This window comes from Lissotriton vulgaris, chromosome 1_1 (assembly GCF_964263255.1).
Source record: "Lissotriton vulgaris chromosome 1_1, aLisVul1.2, whole genome shotgun sequence".
Classification (NCBI taxonomy): Eukaryota; Metazoa; Chordata; class Amphibia; order Caudata; family Salamandridae; genus Lissotriton; species Lissotriton vulgaris.
Genome location: NC_141685.1, coordinates 379,629,852 through 379,653,815, shown reverse-complemented (window position 1 = coordinate 379,653,815; position 23,964 = coordinate 379,629,852). Strand labels below are relative to the sequence as shown.

At 44.7% G+C, this 23,964-nt stretch overlaps 2 protein-coding genes across 2 annotated transcripts in view; one reads left to right on the top strand and one right to left on the bottom strand.

Moving 5' to 3' along the window:
- Nucleotides 1-20,230, bottom strand: part of PRPF38A (pre-mRNA processing factor 38A) — a 144,241-nt gene extending 124,011 nt beyond the window's left edge. The window contains exon 1 of the mRNA XM_086952442.1: nucleotides 20,015-20,230. Coding sequence (XP_086808568.1) covers nucleotides 20,015-20,144 — 130 coding nt within the window. The 5' untranslated portion in view covers nucleotides 20,145-20,230. The remainder of the gene's footprint in view (nucleotides 1-20,014) is intronic.
- Nucleotides 20,231-20,765: 535 nt separating this feature from the next.
- The window catches only part of ORC1 (origin recognition complex subunit 1), a 159,698-nt gene continuing 156,499 nt past the window's right edge, over nucleotides 20,766-23,964 (top strand). Inside the window, exon 1 of the mRNA XM_086952441.1 lies at nucleotides 20,766-21,066. Coding sequence (XP_086808567.1) covers nucleotides 20,969-21,066 — 98 coding nt within the window. The 5' untranslated portion in view covers nucleotides 20,766-20,968. The remainder of the gene's footprint in view (nucleotides 21,067-23,964) is intronic.

The window sequence follows — 23,964 nt, the reverse complement described above, 5'->3', positions numbered from 1 at the left end:
CTACAGCTGCTGGAATCCCTGAAATTCAGAGAAAGCCAGCCCACCACATCATTACTTAACCCAAGATTGAGTTGCACCACAAGACCATTGCCAAATCTGCAAGACCCTTGGAACGAGATCCACCCATCTGGCTGACGTACCTCACTGCTGACACATTGTTCATATGGAGCATTACACAGCATCTTTTCAATCCCTGGGTAAAGCAGAGTATTGCAAATGAACATGCAAACAATTCTAAGCAGTTGATACGTAACTTCCTCTATTGAACTGTCCAGCGACCCCGGTGGAAGAGTTACCACATCTCGCGCCCCATCCTTCTAAACTCTCATTCAACTATCACTATTTCCAGTTCATCCCTAAAATGGCCCTCCCATTCCTTGCTTCTGTATTCCTGAGCCACCACAAAATCCTTCCTTGAATCTTGATCTAGGGACAACATTTACGAGTACGACAGATTGGTTCATATGCACCTTGTTTTGAGTCTTTGGAGGGCCCAGTAGTCCATGGGGCCAGGGAATATTGCCAGAATTGTGGAAGATAACAGGCCCAGAACCCTCCGCTGTATCTCCTCTCTTCCGATTACTTTCCTCAATTCCCTGCATATCTTTTTTATTTTTCCTTTGGTAGCCTCAGCTCTGCCTGAACTGTGTCAACAATAAAGCCTAGAAACTGCGTGCCCTAGCCAGATCAGTTGACTGGGGGAGAGTGCTTGCAATGTGCAACACTCGTCCATCATCCCCTTTGGTTTTGCTTTGTTCGCCCTAAGTTGGCAGGGTATGCCCAGACGTGGGTCCCTTGCTCACTTTGCTACTGGATTCAAGCTAGCCTGGTTAATGATGGCTGAATAGCCAGAAAGCGGTCCCAGGATGCTGGTTTCCGTTCCAGGGAAGACATGGCTTGGTAGTTCGGGCTACACTGTTCCCATGAGACACAGGGTCAGACTGATTTGCACATGGCCATGTCTGAACTGGGGTGGCAGAGTGAGCTAAAGAATGATGATGGATCAAACCAAGATCAGTTGACTGGGGGTGAGTGCTTGCAATGTTCAACACTCCGTCCATCATCCCCTTTGGTTTTGCTAGCCTGGCACTAAGCAAGACTTCTACATTGTGGCAGAAGGGTTCTACATCGTGGCAAAAGGGCCAACGACATCTAGCAGACGACCTTGGCAGGACTTAAAGCCCAGTCAAGCCCTTTTCTTGGGCCCTTGCCTCCTTTGTTAATGAATGCTACTATCTTGGGGTCATCTTTTGGGGTCTTCAGGACTTTGTCAGGGAGGGAAGAGTGGGGGCACTCTGATTTGAGACAAGAACTTACTTCCTTGGGGATCTCCTTTCTCGACCAGAACGTGATGTACTCAGCGACATGCTGTGAAGGTGTCCATTCAGGGTACAAGGGGTGTTTAACTAAAAGGGGACTGAACATATTCTCCCCCACCCCCTAAAGGATCAATGATGCCCATCTTTGATCCAGGGGCCCTGGACGACTCTTCTCAAGTTACTTTTTTCCTAACCTCGTGGTCAGAGTCAAATTCAGAGGAATAAGAGGCCGATCTCAGGTTTACAAGCCCCGTCATTATCCAAACATATAGGGACATTTGGGCTTTTTCCTTGCCCATCCGCAGATTCCATCACTGGCTCTCTCCGGTGTCAAATCCTCCCAGATCGCCTTGATTTTCCATGGTTTTTTAATAAAATAGTCACCTGAAGCTCTCTTTACCTCTGGGTCTTACCTACCTATCCAGAACATTTGGGCTGATCAGTAGGATTAAAACCCTTTCCTTTCTTGGAGAATGCCTCCAATTTCCTATTGATGGTGTCATCTAGCAACCCCATCATTTCCCAATAGCCCTGCTCACCAAATCCTCTAATTTACCTTCAATTCTCCCGTCTAGCTGTTTCTCAGACATTTTATTATACTAGAAGATCTAAGGTATTAGGAACTATATGGCTAAACTAGCTAACACAGTAAAGAAAGTGTTACATTAAGGCAGCCTAGTTAACAAAATGATAAGCGATGATTGAACGAAAGGGCCATTGTCCAGGAAAAATCAGTTGAGGTGTATGAAAGGACTACAACTGCCACAGGTCTCAGAGCGATTGTTATTAAATATTTCCCAATGTTGAAAAATGGGCACTCCGATTGAGTGCCATTATTCTTAGCCCAAACACCTAAACCGCAGCCGAAGCGCAAGCTGGGTGCGTCGTCGACGCGAAGGTATTTTCTTCTGTTCCCTTGCTCTCTAGGGAAAGCGCTGTGTGATGGTGCAGGTGCATAGGAAGAGCGATGCACTGAAGGAGGGCCAAGGGGAATACAGTCACTCAGTGCAGACGCCAGGAATGTGTGCACCACACCGAGGTTTTGGCGCTGATGTAAGGAGCTACCTGATCGTGCGCTTGCAACTATCGTGTCGCATTGTCTAAAGCTCAATTCAGCAAAAACAGAGGTGATAAAGTTCGGCAATAATCCCCGGGTTTGGACACCGGACTGGTGGCCAGAAGAGCTGGGGGCCTGCCCAACACCTTCCAGGAAAGCCAAGAATCTGGGAGTCCTACTGGACAATAAACTCACCATGGTGGACCAAGTGAACCAGGGGACTTCATCCTGTTTCATGGTCCTCAGAATAATTTAAAAAGTCAAGCTCTTCCTCTGAGCCAGCAACCTTAGGACGGTCGTTACGGCACTGATTTTGTCCCCTCTGGACTATTGCAACAGCCTTGATCTTAATGTACAGAAACAACACATGTACAAGCTGCAACTGGTCCAGAATGCGGCTGTCAGATTGCTGTCGGAAACGGCTAGGTTTGCTTTGGTTAGAGGTGAGCTGAGGAAACTACACTGGCTCCCAATCCCACTGAGATCTCGGTTCAAGGCCCTTTGCGTGGTCTTCAAAATAGTGAATGGTATTGGCCCGGAGTTTCTCAAGCATAGACTCACATGGCATGTCCCTAGAAGAACCTTGCGCTCCTCTGGTTCCAAACTAGTTCAAACATCCATGTTTAAGAAAACTAATTGGGGAGGCAGAAGTTTCTTTCACTATGACTCCAAAGCATGGAACGAACTCCCGTTCCAATTAAGAAATGCTCCTGAATTAATCTTCTTACAGAAGGGTCTGAAAATGTGGTTGTTCTCTCAATAACAGCTCACAGATGTCCCAGGCAATCCAGTATTCAGTGCCAGGACACCCCAGGGTAGCAGTGTGCTTTAGAAGTACAGATAACACAACATAACAGCACTTTGGCCCCCAAAGCTGCTCAGGAGGCCTTGCAGAAGAGAGAAGGGAGCTGCTACAGGAGGAGCCACGTGTCCCCTACGTACTACAGGCACGGAACGCCAAGTGATTCCATCCCGGAAACGAGACTCAAGATACTGTCAGCCGCCAGACCTCTGGGGCTAAAGTGAGGGAAAGGGAAAACAGCAATAAGGTATGAAATGAATGGGAGAAAAACAAATAATACTAACAGAGGTGTATGGAACAAATTTAAACTAAAATCACAACTAAAATATATAAAACACAAGATTAAAATAAAGCCCCGGATGAAAGGCCACAGGCATGGATGCCAGTTGGAGAAATGTAGTAGTGTACATATGTGCCCCCATAAGAGGGTGTTGTGAAAAGCATACATCCAGCCACACAAAGCTCTATATGCAATAAGTAAAACAAAGAGTACTTATCTTGTCAGTAGTCGCAACAAAAGAAGGAAGATGGCTGCATGTTGCTGGACTATGTACTTTGCAGGAATGTTTGAAAAGTCCTACATTTTTTCCATAGTTGCTGCTGTTAGTGGCCAATAAAATGAGATTTGCATGTTAGCTTCCATGTCCTGACATAAAATAAGCAGGTGCCTATTGTCTTCAAAGACTTTGAGCTCCTGGCATTGTAAATGACTAACCTTTTATCTATGTGTTGGTTTTGAAAACAGATAAATGAAAGGCATTGTCATTTACAATGCCAATAACCTAAAATTTCATAAATGAGAGACATATAGCATTTCAAATGCTTGTGTAATATGGCTGGCAGATATAGGGCCAGCAAAAGGTCCCCCATGTCCATATGTTCATGGCAAGGTACAAAAAAATCTTCCCATTCAGTGTAGATTTTCTATTTTCAATTAATAATTTAGGACTCAATATTGATCTCAGACAATAGTCTGTAACACCACTAACTGGTCATTTACAGCGCCTTGAAATGAAAGGGAGCTGTGAAGTCCTGTAAAAGAATCAAGTTATTGTCCTGTAGGAACCGGTGGCGCACAACACCTAACCCCAAAGCAGCCCCTCCGCTATGCTCGGCCACGCACTACATCCACAAACTCCGAAAGCGCCGATGGGCTGCTGGAAACGGTGGGGGAACTATATAAACACACCTTTGACATAAGTAATATGTGATCACCTGTGGTGCCAGCAGGTGTGTGAAGTGACGCTCCCTATTCCCTACTGGTGCTTCACCAGCCATGGTAGGGGGAGGAGGGGGAGTTACGTGGTGGCAGATGTGGGGTGCAACCTGTGCTAACGTGGAAGAAATAAAAGTTCAAAGTAACAAAAAACATGGCATTGTGTTTCCGGTTATTGAAACCCAGGGAGTGAGAGTGCTTCCCAGGCAACCCCCCTCCTACCCCCAGCCTCCAATTCCCGTAGCCGAGACCCCAGTCACAGTGGATAACTAGACATGGTTTAGCGAAACAGGTTAACGAAGCTTTATTTGGGTGAATCCCACCATTTCTTCTGGTTCACCCAAGGAGCGAAAGTGGGATAAAATGTCACTTTAGTGTCAATGACGGGAAAGAGGCGATTTTCTAGACCGAACCACCAAGACAAGACAGAACGTAAACAAGACATTTGGGATAAAATAGTAAGCCAGAGTCGTGTGGCACTTACCATATGCCGGGTGCTGAAATTTGATATAAGCACTGCCCAGAGAGCGGCGAGTGATTATGTCCCTGCAGACGCGGGCACACACAGTCACATTTGAATATGGCGGCAATGGTACTCCTGCTGGATGGTAGAACTCCAGGTATGAAACACAATTGGCCTGCTGCCGGCGCACACAAGGAAGAAAGGCTCATACTCACGAAAAAAATGAGATCCCTGCGCACAAATGCTAGTACTACTCCTAATTTTTTAGAAGTATAAAAAATTTACATAAATAATGCACACCATTGTCCCACGAGTGCGGGGTGGTGGTGGTGGTTAATATTAAAGTATAAGCAAGCATTGCGCGCTTCGCTGCACATGCAAGTAGCGCCCGCCGTTGTCCCGTGAGTGCTGGGTGGGCGCACCTCAAATTCAAGCGCCACAATTGTTACACATTACTTATTTAAAAAATTGGGCTCCCTGACTAACTAAAGCATCCTGTGTAACACCGCAAGTAAACGATCGAGTCCGTATGGGCGGTCCGAGAAAGAGACAGGGCAGTAACAAGAAGCCTCATTTTCAATGGGAAGCCAGCATTTAGCATAAACGATGACGCCATCCAGCCAGAATGATAAACGCCACTTCTGAAATCTCCTCGATTACAATGAGCCTCGCAGAGCCCGCCGGCATGCGTGCTGTAACGCAGGTCTGCGAGACCTAATAAACTATCTTTGCTAAAAGCATCAAAATAAATGCAGAAGTTGAACAAGCATCACAAGAAATGCGGACGATACAACAGTTTTATATTGTATATTGGTTTTAAAACACTGCCCATTCATGTGGAGATGTTAGTAAGGCAGCTGGGTTTTTAAGTCCCCTTATTAAGAGAATTAAACCGAAAGAGAGCACACAGGGTTGGTAGGGGGTCACTTGCTGTTGCAATGTTTTTTTGTCACGGTTGTCATTAAAGAGTGTTTTTATAAATGTACCCACTAATCTATTGAAATGGGCGGGACTTATTTTTTCCCACCAAACTACTTGGTGTAGAAGCCAAACATCACTAGAAAGCTTGATCACTGCTAAAGTAAGATGAATCTTACTTTGCTCCATGTCTTTGCTTCATATTTAAGTGTGTTTTCTTGAACTATCTTTTTCATTTCCGTTCAAGCTCTCCATCTTTTCATGGTTTATTTAGATGCTGCAAAGCTTTAAGACGAGTACATCCAAATCTTAAAAATGCATATATTCCAATTCTATTTCTCATTTCCCTTATTGCCAACACCTATACTACAATTTAGATGTTGTAACTACCGAACCAAGTGTAAGGTTCCATCAACTGCACGCTAAAACATATCAACACCTGTATAATGCAAGGCTAATAGACATTTGCTAAATGTATACTTTTGTGTCTAATCTATGACAAGAAAAGACGTTACTCAAATATGCATCAAAACATAGATGTTCTCTTTCTGATTCAAATTTCATGATCGAAAAATCATTAAAATGTTACTAGACCTGCAGGTCTAGTAACTTCAAATAATCTACTTCGCCCAACTGCAATAAACTCGACCTGTGAACTGAGGTCAATGCGATTGTCACACAGTTCACTTTACAAAATCCTCTAGCTTCAGTCACAGAAAGAAAAGTAAATATTGGACGCCAAACTGACTTTTGTGTTTCTGACAGCCGAGCAAGTGGGACAAGATAACAAAACGTAATGGTATCTGTATTGCTCATTCAGTTTGTGAGCAAGCAGAACCTCCTGTTGTCAGCTCTCCAGAAAGGGCGAGTAGGTCCATAATGTAGTTCGTCCTGATTAATTCAGGCTCGCCATAGCAAGTGGATTTTTCAAACTCTGAAATAAGGTAACGGCTTTTAAATTAAAATTAAGAACCTCTCTCACCAGAAACATTGTCATAAACATTAAGAATCATTGGTAATTTCAATACACTTGAAGAAAGAACAGCGCACAAAGATGTCATATATTGCTGATCTGCTTGCTGCTATAAATCTTTTGAGCCTACCAGGCACATCTTTCTTGAAACTGCCATTACTGTTAAGTAGTTTACTCTAGTCAAAAATGTTAGGGTAATGTGTTTTGTATGTCATGTGGCTCCTTCATGACACTGGTAAAGCTTTCATGGAAAAAGATATTAGCATAGTAGGTTGTGTCTTTTTACCATCAACCGAAGGCCATGCCATAAAAGGGAGGCAGAAAGGCCACCTTCAAGGAGATTATCAATCTAAATCAATATACCAACAGTAGCACTGACATCCACAGAGCCAAGTCGCAAAACTGGGAGCGCATATTCAGGGAATCAGCACTGTTTATAGTGATCTTTTACCACTAGCAGGCCCCACGTCATAAATGCTGCCTTTGTGCCAAGGCATGGGCTATCATGCAACTTGTAAAAGGCAGGAGAAAAAAGAAAGACAAGTTGATAACATCTGATCTTAAGTCAAACATGCCAAATCTGTTGTTGCACTTTAAAGACTGAGCAGGCAGCAATTTCCAGAGTATATACAGTGGTGGGTATGTGCACGTGTGGGAGGGAGGAATGGGAATTCTACATGGAAAAGAGAGAGAAAGAAATCACTTTCAATCCAAAGTGGTGCTCAAAAAATGAGTCCCTTCGTGAGAATTGTAGAAGGATGCAAGTCACCCAATCAAAATAACAGCACAAGCATTGGAAATGCAATAGGTCTCGCAGCATTAGAGTTAGTGCTTTTAGAATTGTTTATGGGTTTTTTTTGTAAATCTTTAGCATTTTTGTTTCCTGTAGCCAATGCTAAAGAATTACAAATAAAAAAAGCCATAAACAATTCTAAAAGCTCTAACTCAAATGCTCCGAGACCTATTGCACTGTGTGAGGGTGAGTGAGGGTGAGGGTGGGTGAGTGAGAGTGAGGGTGAGGGTGGGTGAGTGAGAGTGAGGGTGAGTGAGGGTGAGTGAGGGTGAGGGTGAGGGTGAGTGAGAGTTAGGGCGAGGGGTTGAGGGTGGGTGAGGGTGAGGGGTTGAGGGTGAGTGAGGATGAGTGAGGGTGAGTGAGGGTGAGTGAGGGTGAGTGAGGGTGAGTGAGGGTGAGTGAGGGTGAGTGAGGGTGAGTGAGGGTGAGTGAGGGTGAGTGAGGGTGAGTGAGGGTGAGTGAGGGTGAGTGAGGGTGAGTGAGGGTGAGTGAGGGTGAGTGAGGGTGAGTGAGGGTGAGTGAGGGTGAGTGAGGGTGAGTGAGGGTGAGTGAGGGTGAGTGAGGGTGAGTGAGGGTGAGTGAGGGTGAGTGAGGGTGAGTGAGGGTGAGTGAGGGTGAGTGAGGGTGAGTGAGGGTGAGTGAGGGTGAGTGAGGGTGAGTGAGGGTGAGTGAGGGTGAGTGAGGGTGAGTGAGGGTGAGTGAGGGTGAGTGAGGGTGAGGGGTTGAGGGGGAGGGGTTGAGGGGGAGGGGTTGAGGGGGAGGGGTTGAGGGGGAGGGGTTGAGGGTGAGTGAGGGTGAGGGGTTGAGGGTGAGTGAGGGTGAGGGGTTGAGGGTGAGTGAAGGTGAGGGTGAGTGGGGGGTTGAGGGTGAGCCACAAAACACAATGAACTTAGGCACTCATAAAAAGAGACATTCATATTATGAGCAAGTCGTGTTTGGGATCAAGTTTCTGAAAGCCCAGCTATTTGTCCTCAAGGCCTCCCTGGTTGACACAGGCACTCTGGCAAATTAATTTCCAAATATGCTTTTATCCTTAATGAACGATTCAAATGTGCATTTATTTCATGTATGTATTCCCTGCTTTTTAGGAACACATCCATTTCGTTTGTGTGCACAAATACAATATTATTGTATGCAAGCAGGAATTCACATTTAGGATTAAAGTGAATAGAACTGCACTGGGCAAATCAGTTTGAAAGGAAAAAGTGTCTCTTCTGGGCAGAGCTGGGAGAATTCAAAGTGGAAAACATCCATTAGAGTGTCAGCATCACTTTAACATACGGCCAGTTTGTGCGATCGACAGTGTTTGGGGCCCATTTGTGGTGGAGACGGTTATAGAGTCGATAAGATCTCTGCAGACTCCAGAGCAGCCAGCTGCTTTGTTTCCGCATTGTCACTTTCATGTGCACAACACGCTCTGTAGGCTTTCAACCTATGTGTCACTTCCTTTTACAGCCAGGGGCACGTGAAAGGAGTGTGTCTTTCCGTTCTTATCTATGTTTATAATAATTTGCAAGCCTTACACTTAAATTAAGGAGACAACTTGAAGAAATGAAAAAAAAAAACAGGAACGAAATTAAACCAGGGATTGAAAAACTGTACAATTACCACAAACTGGGTCATGCAGTGTTGATTCAGGAATGCATGCCTGCTTGATGCACCAAATGGAAAGTTTATCGATTAAACTGTACAGTTTAAAACCTTTTGCAAAGGACGCCCTGCTGACGAGGTTGAGTCCAGCCAAGATGAATCAAGATCTGTCTGTTATCAGCATAAGCACAGAATAAGAACCTATATAACCTGATCAGAGAAGCGAATTATGCCACATAAATGCTGAACATGGTATGGCTCAACAAAGAGCCATGTGGGACCCCACACCTTGCGATCAAAACTGATTGAAAGGAAAGGAGAAATTCTGCAATTGTTTCCCTTTTGCTTTTCCAAATGTTATGTTTGTTTACTTGATTGTTACAGAAAATCAAGATGTTTCCAATTCCTAATACTTTACAAAACGTAAGAACTTTGGAAGCACGTAGTATTTTATCCAGCCCTGAATTCAATACCAAGGCAAGAACATTTAATAAACATTAAGTGGTTTATGTCTAAAAGATGTTTTAAAATTGATAATCTACAGCCGACCATGATGGCTGCATAGCTGAGAAGCTCCGTGGGTGAGGCGGCCCTTACATTAATCCGGCACAGTAATCCGCTGTAATTTAAGGCTCCGAGGGCAGTCCCTGAGGTCCAGGATGGGGCAGCATCGAACATCAGATATCCAGGAACGAACCGACGACGGGAACGCATAGCGCGATTGGAAGAGATCAGCGGCCTGCATCGCGACAGTGAGCAGCGGCTTCCAGTACACAGCGGGCTGGGCGGAAGTGCAGGTGAAGAGGGCTTAACAGACCGGAATGAGGCCCTGGCAAAATCACCCCTGGAAGCTCACATTACAGACTCGGCCAGAGGAGTCCCGGACGGCACATACCACGCAGCGGGGATCAGACAAACAAGCTCCCAGGACGCTGCACTGCACAATAACTGATAAGGGGGCAGGATAAACGGAAAAACAGGCGATCAATAAACTGGGACCTGGGAAGCCAAAACGAGCACTCGGACAGGAGAAACGCGACGTGCACCAGAAACAAAAATAAAAATAACAATAACAAGACGGAGGGAAGAGAGGGGAGGGGGGAGGAGAAATGCGACACGGCGGGAGGGGGCGGAGCGGGTAAAACACGACGGACGTGCACGCGCTTTTAAGCTCAATGCGCATGCGCATTGAGCTTAAAAGTCACGGGCACTGCAAGGAATCGCCACGATTCCTTGCAAGTTAGATAAAGAGTCGATGAGCCCCCATAGTCTCGCTTGCTCGATGCGCATCGACAGGCGAGACCTAAAAAAATGAAGAAAAAAAAGCAACGCTCCAGGGGAAGGACAAATGCAAGAACAGGATTGAAAGCAATTAAATAGGAAGGAAGCAAATGAGACCGATTGACAAGAATGCCAATACCAACAAAAGATAAGCAATAATCTAACCAAACACCCTCTCTAAGACTTTGTGTTGGAAACAATAGGTCTTTATAATGAACAGTTAAAAGATGTCTGTAGGCGTTGCACTGGCAAAGAAAACGAGCCCGGCTTGCATTTTGATTACAACATTAGAAAGACTGCTGAAGTGCAAAACATAACAGAAAACAATTGCATTACATATACTATGCATTCATTAGATAAAGAATGAATGTGTAGCAATTCAGGGCACTTATCAAATGTAAAATAGTACCTCCTGCATTGCAAACATACTCCAAATGAAGTGGAACCAGACACATAACACCCAATAGCATGAGATGAATCAGAACTACTCCTTTGGGTGGGGTTAAGGCCCACAGTTTATTGTTTAAAGCATGTGTTTCCAACCAGAAAATCGAAATCTACCAGTAGCTCGCAAACACCTTTGAAGTACCTCACAGCCTTGAGTTCATTTTTAAATAATCACAGGGTCACATTTTTCTTTTAACATTAATGTGAGGCTGTGTTTAGATTATTATCATCAGGCTGCAGATACCAGAACCTGATAATGAACAGTTCTCAGTCAGATTAATGGGCCAGGCTGGGTCACAGAGGTAAAGCACTGAATTATTTAACTCTTGACTAAAAGTCCTTGTCGAATCAATATTGGAGCAGGATAATAAAAATATGTTTCTGAATGCTTTTAAATGGAAGAACTTTAAAATGAAAAGTGACCTTAATGATTAACTCTTCCTTTTAATTGTGTCCTATTTCAAGTGTAGCATTTACAAGTAGCAGGCTTTTTACTCCCAGTGACCAGTAGACACTGTGCTATAGCTGAAAAACAGTCATTTTTAGGTTTCGCCTGGCGAACAGCTGCGCAAGCAGCGTTTCGCGCAGGTGAAATCTTATGTTTCACAGTATGGGCACTTTGTCCAGCCTTCTCTTCCATTGGCTAGCTCCATAAATGGAGGCTAGCCATTGGAAGAGAGATCTGCCCGTCATTGCCGGAGCACATTCATGGCCGTTCCCGTGATTTTTACTCATCCTGCCCCTTTGCGATCGTCATGCGGCGGTGGGGGGTGTTTTTTTAAAGCTTTGTTTTCGCCATTTTGGAAGTGTCGTTTTCAGGGGTGGGTTCGCTATGTCCCGCTGTCCGTTCCCGCTCCCCCTCCCGCTGTCCGTGTGCCTGTTCCTGCCCCTCCTCCCGCTGTCCGTGTGCACTTTCCTGCCCCCCCCCTCCCGCTGTCTGTGTGCACGTTCCCGCCCCCCCTCCCACTGTCCGTTCCCGCCCCCCTCCCGCTGTCCGTGTGCCCTTAGGTGCTTGTTCTGATTTTGTGACTAGGCGCTGTGTTGTGTATAGCGCAACTGCAGGCGACGCAACTTCAGGCAGGTGTATATTCCTGAGGTCACGCCCCTGGGCCCCGGTGCATGCAGCCCGGGTCCTGCGCACCCCTGCAGTAAAGTGGGGAGCATTGCGTTAGAGGCGGCTGTGTGACAGCCGTGACGTGCTCTGCCCTCACACACAGGCAAGGTGTGGTGTTTGTCATAGTACAGAGGAGCCCCACTTATAGGCCAGCACCCTGGGCCTTTAAACATTCCAGGCACACAGCTGTACCCGACCCCGTACTGCCCAGATGCCTGTTGTACTGCACCGTACAGGCCGAGCACAGGCGGAGTGCTTCAAGCGCTAGAATACTGCAGCGATGACAGCGCCCTCCCTCAGCCAGCCTCCCCCCCCCCCACCACCCCTACTAGCAGGGGGTTCACAGAGGGCCTCTATCCTCCTCATCCCCAGCGCTTACACTGCACGGGCGGGTTTCTCTTTCCTAGTACGTTCAGGGACGTAGCTTCCGTTGGTGCGGCAGGTGCAGTGGCACCGGGGCCTAGAGGCCGAGGGCCCATTGAGCCCTGATTATTGGCTCAGCTGCAGCCGTTCACAGTAGGCCGTTTATGCGTGGCGCTTTAAAGAAGCCGGAAGTCAGTCCTTTGGAGAGGGGCTTCAATGCGCTTGTTGCTTCTTTTTTAATCCAGTCTTTAATTATATATTTTCTGTCTTGAAAACGAAACAAAACGACCTAACCTTGACAAACAATCCGCACATTTCTGGCGTGTTTGCTGCTGCCAGGGCTGTGGGCGCAGCGCAGAGCCTTCGGGAGACGTTTCTATAGAGTGAGCGCTGCATTTCTGGACGAAGGCGGGAAAGGTTTGCTTCGGTAAAGATGCATTTATGCAAGTCAGTTCTGGCTGTCTCAACCCTTCCTGGTGAATGAAGGTTCAGGCCTAGGCCTGCCCAGGCCTCATTAGCAAATACCTACCCAGGGCCCCCTGTCAAGAGGCTGGCCTCCTGCCACGCCTAGCATGTCAGCCTCCAACACTTGGCATGCTGGGACATGTAGTTTCCCATTTTATGTGGGCCCCCAGGTCCCATTATTCAAACCGAACTTAAAATAGGCAGTTTTTTGAGTGTCTTCTCCACTTTACTTTCCACGAAGAAAGAAACTGCCAGAGTTTGTATTGACAGATTTCCACGGGCGCCTCTCCTGTAGCTCCTAGACATTAGGGGACGAACCCTCACCGGAGGCGCTATATCCCGAGTCATCCCTGTGGGCATCAGCCAGGCCACGACTGCTGGATAACAGTTAAATGTCATTAAATATGTGCACACTTGTCTCCTTTGATACCCTGCCCTTCTAGACTGGATGCAGGCTTCTTGGCACTACTGTTTCGGAAACTGACATGTGTGTGTGGCTGGTGTGTGTCGCTCTCTGCATGTGTGTGTGTGGGAGAGACAGCAGTGTGAGAGCGACAGCAGTGTGAGAAAGACAGCAGTGTGAGAGACCTTTTACTTATGTTTTGGTTTTTGAAACATAAATAAAACGCATTGTTATCTGCAATATCATTAGCTCAAACTTGCGTAAATACGCGATCTATTGCATTGCAAATGCTATAGGTCTCGCATTAGCGAGAGATTACGCTATTGGCATTGTAAATGACAATGCCATTTATTTATTTATTTTCAAAACCAACACATAAATACAAATTTTGTCATTTACAATGCCAATAGCTCAAACTTTTCAAAAGGCGAAACCATTTCACTGTAAATGCTTGTTTTCTAATGTGAGAAATTTAAATTAAAGAAAACTGTCAATTAAACATTAAGAATTAATGTCTTACTCCACTTCAATTAAGCCAAATACCTCTTCATATTTAATGAAGCATGTTTATTTAAACTTTTATAATTTCCCCCATTTAGGCAAATATATTTTACTGTTATAAATATGACACTATGTTTATAGGCCACTGGGAACAAGATGCTTGGTGTTGGTAAACGTGACACTGGGAAATGGGAGGAAATGCAAATGAAGAGTTTGACCAGAATCCACATAAACAAAGTTAACTTTTCAGTAAAATTCTCTCGATACAGGGCCATATTTCAGGGGTGTGGAATTTATTGAAATATGTACTTGTCCATGGGACAAGTAGCTTCATAAATCTACTTGTCCTGTAACAAAATCCACTTGTCCCTTTGGTGCCATGTAGTGCACCGTCAAATAATGGCTGCAATCTCTTTGTAGAAGAGCTCTGATAATAGCCTCTCTGGTTATGTCAGGCTAATACTATAGAAGGATTTGAATTTTGGAGGTTTTCACCAGTTCTTCTCTAATTTTTTCCCATACTGAGAAAGGTTGGAAATTTACCCCTGACAACGGCAGAAGTAAAGTTTCTTCCAGGGCTGGGAAAAATGTGGTTGGAGAAAAAGTGAACTTGTAAACACTCAACAGATTTCCGCTGGGGCATATTCATATTTGCTCATGCTAAGATGCAATTCTCAAATATTTTCTAGGACTACGGTTTTCTGGCCTACTTAAAGAAATTCATGTGAATTCAGGAAAAACGTAAATCTCCTTTAATACAAGGACATATATCATGGGTGCACTTTCTTGACTTTAACATTTGAGCCCCTAATCAAAATTTGAGTTAACCAAGACCTTTCGTTTTTATTGAAATGGTATCTCTTCCTATCTGTGAGCTGGCTTCATTGTGTGTGACAGCATTCTGCTCTTTTACAAAATAGTTTTGTTCAGTGCCGGGAATTTCTATGGCAATGTGGCTTTTATGAGACCAAATGCTAGCTGTCTAGTAAGAACTCGCTGGCAAACAGCACCACGCCTACCTGATAATCCCAAGGTAGAGAAAGGAGCACAATGTAGGCCAAGTGAGTAACCAGAACATTTAAATACCCCCCACGTTGATTCAAAGTTCTTATGACACCAAGCAAGCGAAAAAAAGTAATTGGAATCCTCTCCACAGTAGCTCTCTTGCCTCTTCCATCTAAGCATCTATTCATTCATCCTTTCACCCACTGATATCTAGCATTTCACCTTTACATTGGCACCCATTCATTCTTTTATCCATTACCTTTCACCAATCTGTTCATCCATCTGTTCATCTGTCTGTCGATCCAGTCATCCATATCCAAACCTACCCATTCATCTCCAAACCTATCCATTTCAACCAACCATCCATCCATCCTTTCGCTCATCCATACACCCTCCCTTTCACTCCATCTAGATACCCTTCCATTCACTTCATATATCCACCCTCCCTTTCACTCATCCTTCCACCCACCCTTCGACCCATCCATCAATCCATCCATTTATCCTTTACATTCATCCATCCTTTCGCTCTCTAATCCTTACACCCTGTAACCCATCCACTCATTCACCCTTTCCTTCATTATAACATCCTTTGTCCATCCACCATCCCGGTCACTCATTCATCCATCCATCCATCCATCCATCTAGCCAGCCACACTTCTACTCACTCATCCTTTCACCCACACATCCATTCATCCTTTCAAATTATTTACAAGTCTTTGTCTGCCGAGCTGCAGACAGAAGAGGCCCATCAAGAGCTCCACCACCTCTACTGTTGCTGCTAAAGCCTATCCTGCCATCTCCAAACCTATCGATCCAACTGATCCATCCCGCCTTCCTTTCACTCATCCATCCTTTTGCTCATCCATCCATCCTTTCACCCCACACATCCTCCTTTTCACTCCTATTCATCCATCCTTTCACTCATCCCTCCATCCATCCACCCCATCCATCCTCCTTTTCACTCATCTATCCACCTACCCTTTCACTTCATCCATTTATGCTTTAGCTCATCCATCCACCCTTTCAACCATCCATCTTCCGTTTCGCTCATATATCCATCCACCCTTTCACTAATCCCTCTATCCACCTTTACACTCAACTCTCCACCCACCAAGCCATCCGTTAACCCTTCCACCCAGCCAAATCCATCCATCCCTCAACCAGTCAGCTATCTATTCATCTACTCTCTCACCCATTAATCCACCCTTTCAGTAAGTCGTCCATCCTTTCACTCATCAATCCACTTTCAACCTATCCATCCACTCACCCATCCCTTCATTCACCCTTGCTCTTTTCCTCCCATTCTCACACATCCATCCTTACATCCATCCACTCATTCATCCATCTATCCATTCACTCCACTCATTCATCCATCTATCCATCCTTTCACTCATTCATCCATGCATCCATCGATTCACCCTTTCACTCATTAATGTATGCATCTATCATCCACTCTTGCACGTATTCAACCATGCATCTATACATCTACCCTTTCACGTATTCATACATGCACCTATCCATCAACTCATTCATCCATGCACCTATCATCCACCCTTTCACTCACTCATCCATTTATTAATCTAAAAATCCACCCTTACGCTCCACTCATTCATCCATCCAGCCTTTCACTCATTCATCCATGCATCTATCCATTCACCCATTCACTCATTAATGTATGCATCTATCATCCACTTTTGCACGTATTCATCCATGCATTTATACATCCACCCTTTCAGTTATTCATACATGCATCTATCCATTCACCCTTTCACTCATTAATTTATGCATCTATCATCCACTCTTGCACATATTCATCCATGCATCTGTATATCCACCCTTTCACTCATTCATACATGCATCTATTCATCCACCCTTTCACTCACTCACTCACCCACCCTTTCAAGTCCATTATGGGCCTTTGTCTGCGGACCAGCAGACGGAAGAGGCCCATCAAAAAGTTCACAGCTGTTCACAATGCCCCTGGTGCAGGCACAAAGTGACATGAGAGGCCTAGTGCAAGGACAGAATTGGGGGTGGCCTTAGGCCTGCATGAACGCCCATGGGAAAGATAATGAGCTTTAATGTAAGCCCTCGATGTGTAAGATATGAGAGGCCAAGGGGAGCGGGTCAGAGATGTCAGAGAGGGCGGCTAAGGGGGGTGGGCTGAGCAGGTTCAGGCACCGGGTGTAACATAAGGTGTACAGGAAAGGCAAAGTGCAAAGGAGGGGGTGCATGAGAAGGGAAAGCAAAGTGAGTTAAAGATGAGGCCCAGGAGTGGAGCAGAGAATACAAGGCAGGGGTCATACAGTTCAAGTCAGAGCAAGGGGCCAAAAGGCAGATAAGGCAGCCTCTTACATGGGGCCTGGAAGCTACACGAGCACGAGCTATTTCCAACTTCGAGCTCTACTTTATCATTTTCTTGTTCTGTTCTTGGGAAATTAAAGTGCAGGCCCCAGCTTTTGCATTTACCCTTTCACTGCCAATAAACTGCTCAGAGCATCTTATTAACTGGCTGTGACCTACAGGGTTGAACAGCTGTGTATCGGATTACCATAAAACTGTCTACTTGTCCTTTGGACAAAATACAAATTAAAACCTCTTGCCCTCCTAAGAAATCTAGATGTCTCGGGCGTCGGGAGATTCCCCACCCCTGCATATTTATACGTGAAAATGCAGCCATTATTTTAAGTTGGAGAAATTTAAACTGCAGAAAAATGTTCCAAAATCTGAACATTCTGTATTACATTGTTCTGCACTTTAACCCCTTCCATGCTGCAGTCTGCCATTGGCCGACGGCAGCACTACCTCCCCAGTGCTGCCGTCGGCCAATGGCCGACGCGGCCCTGCCAGTTTTGCGGAAGTGCCGCACTTCCGCAAAATCGCGGGCGCAGTAAACGGATTAAATGCAACAGTGCCAAATATGGTGAAAGGTGTGTCCTGTGCTACAAGTACATACGACAGTCTCTCAATCATCCAACACATATTTCACTCATACGCACACGTTCATAAATTCACAAAGACCACACTCTCTCTGACACTTATTGCAGCCCGGTCATAGTTCCCTTAGTCAAAGTATTTTGTTCAAACCATAGCATCTGGCTCTATGAACATTAGGCTTCTAGCCAATTAAGCTGGGTGTGGGATTTAAAAAATTGTTAAGAGCAGACCTTTTAGACACCTGCACTGAATGAATGAATGAATATATTCTTTATTCGGTTTTGCAAAATAGAAAACCATAAAAGCAGCATCACAGATACAGGACATATTTTACACACCATTTAAAAAAGAAAACTCATTACAATTCGTTTTGAACGCAGTTATCCACAACATCATTGGGGATCCCCTAGCTATACTATCTAATACATAGGCATTCTAAAAATCATCCATTTCACAGATAAAATACTTATCACAAAGTTGTTCTATGTTTAAAAATACATTTCAGAAAATTGACGATGTGGTTACAAGTACATTCGGAATATAAAAACTGCAATCGCAACATGGCTGGGCGACATCGTCTGATACTCCACAATTTTCGCGCGGGCGTCGTCCGCGTAGAGCAGAACGGGAATCGGACGTTTTCTTACTTGCGGTAGATCCTGGCACCCCCTCAACATTGCCACCTCCAGACCATTTGTATACAGTGAGAACAAAAAGGGGGCCAGGACGCAACCTTGGCGAACTCCACGCTCTACTCCAAACGGCGCAGATAGTTCGCCTTTTACGCCAAATCGTACCCTCGCAGAGGCTTTCGAGTATAAGTCCCTTAAAAAGTCTACAAGAGGAGCGTCAACTCCCATTCGTGACAGAACAGACCACAGCTTTACATGACAGACACAATCAAAAGCGGCGGACAAATCAACGTAAACCATGTATAACATGCCCCGCTTTGCATGAACATATGAACATATTTACCAAACAAAATTGATAGGTTCAGGGCTTGTTCTGTTGAACCAAAGCCCTCCCGAAACCCGAATTGGAGGTCGGAGGGGACCCCGCAGTCGTCAGCCCACAGCTAGAGACGCTCAAGCACAACTCTACCCACTACCTTGCCCAGCGAATCCAGCAGTGAGATCGGGCGATAGCAGGATACCTCCTGCCGGTTTCCTTTTTTAAATATAGGAACCATGATGGATTTGGTCCAGGAATCCAACAGGCCCTTCTCGGTTACTGCCGTAAACACCCTGGTCAACATTGGGGCCCACAGATCCGTATTATGTTTAAATAGATCTACGGGAACCCCGTCAGGTCCCGGTGCTTTCCCATTCTTACTAGCGTTTAATACCTGAAGCACCTCAGAAATGTCAAATTCTAGCCGGATAGGGTATAAAACCGCGGGGGGCTACTAGTGGAAGTTACATCAGTCCCTGTTAAGGTTGAGCCTTTCTTGAATATTTAAGAGAAATGGGCCACCCAGACTGATTCCTTGATGGCTTCTTCTATTCTTGGGAGGTTTTTGTCATCAACAAGAAAGGGGGATTTTACCAATCTCCAAAAAGCCTCACTGTTATTCTCTATGGAGCTTTTAAGAAGTTGGTCCCACAGGGCTTGTTTTAATTCGCCCTTCCTCTTCTTTCGTGCGATATTATAGTCTTTTCAAAGCTTACTTATTGCTTGTTGGTCTCTATTGGTTTTATTCACCTGCACTGTCAAACCAGACATAAAAACAGCCGACAGCTGTCCCTCAGCCAAAGGGCCATCGTCCAAAATCCACCTTCCCAAACGGACCCTGGAGACATGATACCATGAGAGCAGGGGACCAACACATCCTCGCTGACTTACAGCTGCTGTAAATCACACCAGCTCATGCAGATAAGTCTTCTGCCACTCGAAGAATATTCCATCTAGTCACACTAGATATGGCGGGCTTATGAGAACACTAACCATGCACAGGCATGATGAGACTTGAGCTCCAATCATACCTTTACTCTGCCCTCTATGGAAGAGGTCCATAACACTTGTAGTACAGTAGGTGGCACTCTATCCAAGGTGTTGTCAAGACCTGCGTGTATCTATTCCACACAGCACCCTTATGTGCGACTTCTTCTTTAACCTAGGTGCGTTCAGTCCAGATACTTTATGAGGTGTTCCATAATGATCTATAAATTGATCCGCAACGTGGATTACCTCAAATGTGTTGGGCGCTAAGAACGACGTTGTGGAAAGCAAATATGGGCACTAAATGTCGTTTTTGGGAGCATGTCCCTAGCAGAAAGAGGGAAAACAATACATGAAACGCCTTTTTATTACTGCACATTGGGGCTAGATTAGTGGACAGGAGAGGGGCTCTCTACTGGAACTTCTCACCTGTGAGACCGAAACATTCCTCTTTCCAGTACTTGGATTCGTAGATGCGGGTACGGATAATTTTCTCTACCAGGTACTGTGGGTTGGTCCCGTGGATACTGTGCGCGTCTTTAACAGTACGGTTAGCCATGGCAGAAAACCTACAGCCACAGACAAGCCAGCTACCGTCCGCTGGCGCACAGCAACAGCATCACGACGTTCACCACAACCTCCGGCTCCACGGTGTGACGACACTTCCGATTAAAATATAAACAACTCCAAAATAGTCCTAAGAATGTTGCGCTGTTGCCATGCTAGGGTCAGGCAAATACTGATGACACGACGCGACCTGAACTGCTGTCTGTCATAATATTCAAATGGTTGGATTTCACGGCTCCACTTCCATGCAGGACTAAAGCGCCGATCTTGAAACGCTTAGGTTTTGAAAACGCTTATGTATCCCACAGTAGTTTTGCGGGTGCTGCACATGTTGTATGCATAGGGAATGTATGTTTTGCAATTCACGCCACACCAAACGTGTTACTCTTAGTTTAATTTATATTTTCATTGTGGTTACTTTCTGTTGGAGATATTTATTGGCAAGACAGACTTAACATAAGTATATTTAAAACACTTGGGTCTTTTTTCAATTTATACCGAGAATAGCGAATTCAGAAGCTGTACCTTTCCAAGATGGCCGTCAATGTGGGAATTATTAGATTACCTGGCTTTTTGAGTTTGACATGACAGTCTTTCTTTTATGTTTATGGCGCTTGGCGCGAAATTCTAGCATGCTGTCTGGCTGAATTTGTACCTAAACTTGGTGTGCAGGTAGGAAAGTACTCCCCGTCTCCTGGAGTGCAGGTTAGATTGAATACTAGATTTGTGTATACCTCTAAGTGGCTAGCATCGCAGAAAGGACACAGTGAACTCGGATTGCAGAATCGCCCTCTGACACAGGCTGCAAAGTTCAGGATGAGCAAGTATTTCACTCGGGTCAGACGAAGGCGCCGCTATTCATGGGCCGGGGCTGTCCAGCAGCGTGACCGCAAGCTGCACACCATGCATTATGGGTGAGTGTCTGGAAGTATTGAAAGTTAACCTATTGTAGTAAAGCTTGCCTAATCACGCAGTGTCTAATTTGTAACATAGGATCAATGCTTTGTGCATAAATCACTTTTTATAATTAAATTACCGTAAAATGTTTAGTACAGTGACTTTTAGAGTCCTACATGTCAAGAGTTTACCGGTGCCATTCGCATTCAAATTTCAATACCCGCCAAACTGCAGATTCTCCTAGCTAGTGATGAAAGAAAGTCCTAATTTTGTTTACATAATATTTGCCTCATTTATCGTTATCTTCAAATTGCTGATTCTATTAGACAATTAGTTATGGAAAGTCCTCCTTTAATTGAAGAAAAAGGAGACCTCTATTATTTAGTCTCAATTCATGATGTTTGTTGAATAGCACAAATGCGTTAAATGGGCCGGTACTAGGTTCCTGCGCCTTTTGATTTTGAGAGGGAGAGTGCCCGCACGTCTTTGCAGAAGTGCAATTCTTTTAATTGGAGAGTCCCAACCCTTCTCCGAAACAAGCAGATACCTGCACTTCTCTTTTTGTATTTCAGGCATGACAGCGCCTTCAATGTACTAAATTTCTCATGCTCCTGCTCTCTTGGGCAGGAAGTAACATCTTAAAGAACATGCGTTCATTCTCTATAAATAAAGGCAGTGCAACGAATTTGTCCTCTTTTCTTGACTTGAGCTAAAAGTCCATGAAAGAATCTACAAAAAGTTACAGACCTCTCATGAGTAGCCAAATGACTAACTCTTTGCCTTAGCAAAATACCATTTGGAATGTGTCCTCCATCCAAAAGAAGTGTTTTCCTTCAGCCACATCACTACTTGGCACCTCAGACCATTGTCTGGTTAGTCGCGATTGGAACTATTAAAAACTATAAACAATATATTACTACCATAATCTGGGCTCTCTAGAGGTATACGCACACTTGGTACGCCTTGTAACTGTGAACTGGACCCCCAGTAGCAAGAAATTCATTGTAGAAATATCCAAAGAAATAATGTTTCAAGCTCTTCCAAATGATACCAGACATTGAAACATAACCGACTTACCAGATATTAACTTTAAAGAAAGGCTATCATTATCTTCCCATGATTGGAACATTTGTAGAGCTAAATTCACATCCCATATCACAGAATATCTAGGTGTATGAGGGTTCCCAAATCGAATTCCTCAATCAACTTGAAAATCTCTTTGTGTTCCCCGACTGGTTTATCATCCATTTTCTGATGGCCTGTTGATAATGCTGGACTCTACCCTGTAATAGTCCTATAGGACTTCTGACCAGTCAGCGAAACGTCTAAGAAATGTAAAATTCCTGTGACATATTATGAAATGTAATCCATACCTCGTTCTATACACCAACCATTCCAAACCTCCCAGGATGTATTATATGCCTTAAATGTACCTTGTGCCCAAGTGGCCTTGATGTATCCTGAAGCAGACTCCAAACGTCCTGGTATGTCTGCAAGCAACATAAGAGGTTCCATTCCTCCTTTGTCCACAACAAACTTGTGATATTGCCTCTGAGGACCCCAAAAAAACTGAGGCAGCACAGGCAATCTGACAAGGTAAGCCACCACAAGCTATAATGGAGATGGATACCAAGGCCACGCTGTCCACAGTGATGCTACTAAGACCACACTTGCTGAATGCGTGCAGAGCTGTGCCACACACCTGAGTATTATGATAAAAGGTGGAAAAGCAGTCATTTCCATTCGACCAACCCTGCAGAAAAGCATCTGACACTAAAGCTTCCATAACAGGCTTCCAGCTGAAATACTTCTATAGCTGAGTTGAGTCTGGGGGAAAATGTATATCTATGTCAAATGGACCCTATACCATGCTTAGTACCTTGAAGATGTGCCCGTTCAGGCACCAGTCCGTGTTATCCTAGAGGTTTTTAAATACCAGTCTGCCACTCTGTTGGGTGGTCCTGGATGATACTCTAATTTTAAAGGCAACCCCATTTGAGACAGAACTCCTAGAGTGCCCTGGTCATTCTGCAAGAGCCCAGGACTCTATGCCCCCTGGTCGGTTTATTTACCTGACCTCTGTCAGATTGTCCATGCGCAGAAGGACTGAACACGTCATCTTGTCTTTTATCAGACTCCTAACTGCAAAGGAGCCTCTGCAAAAAGCACTAAACAATTTATGTGCATGACCACTCCCTCCTGGAAAATCTTCCTCCAGTCAAGAAGATGCCACACCTGGCACCACAACCCCAGAGACTTGCATCTGATTCTAATAGTAGATGTAGGTAAGTTGGAAAGATGGCCCTTCTGTTCCACGTGTCTATATGGCACAATCGCCAATTTATCTTAGTTTTTGCTTCCATATGCAACAGAACCATCTCTGAGTATTCTAGTCCCCTTTGTAATTTGTCTTACTTTGAACTGTTAGAGAGACCTGTCATAAAGGGGTCCTGGGAAGATCGCCTGAATCTAAGCTAAAAGAAGGCACACCAGCCTTGTCAACTGCCGGAGAGAAATCTGCTGTAGAGCCAACGTCATTCTTAACTTTTTTTGTATTATTTTGCCTCTGGGAGTAAAAGGACTTCTTTGTCTGAGTCTACTAGAAACCCCCAAAACTCCATCTTCTTTGATGGTTCCAAATTCAATTTCTTCACATTTAGTTTTTGTTTAAATATCTTTATTGGTATTTTCTGATTTTATCATAACTGACATCACATTTGTATACAGCATTTCCAGATGTCCACCGCAAAAATATGAAACACATGCGACAAGCAATAAAATATGTTACAACAGTATGAAGGTGATACTAATAAACTCAGGCCACCCAAACATTCGTATTATCAAGACTGAACTACGGAAATGCAGTCCTCTCAGGAATAGCAAAATCACATCTTGCTCCTCTCAAAACAACCCTC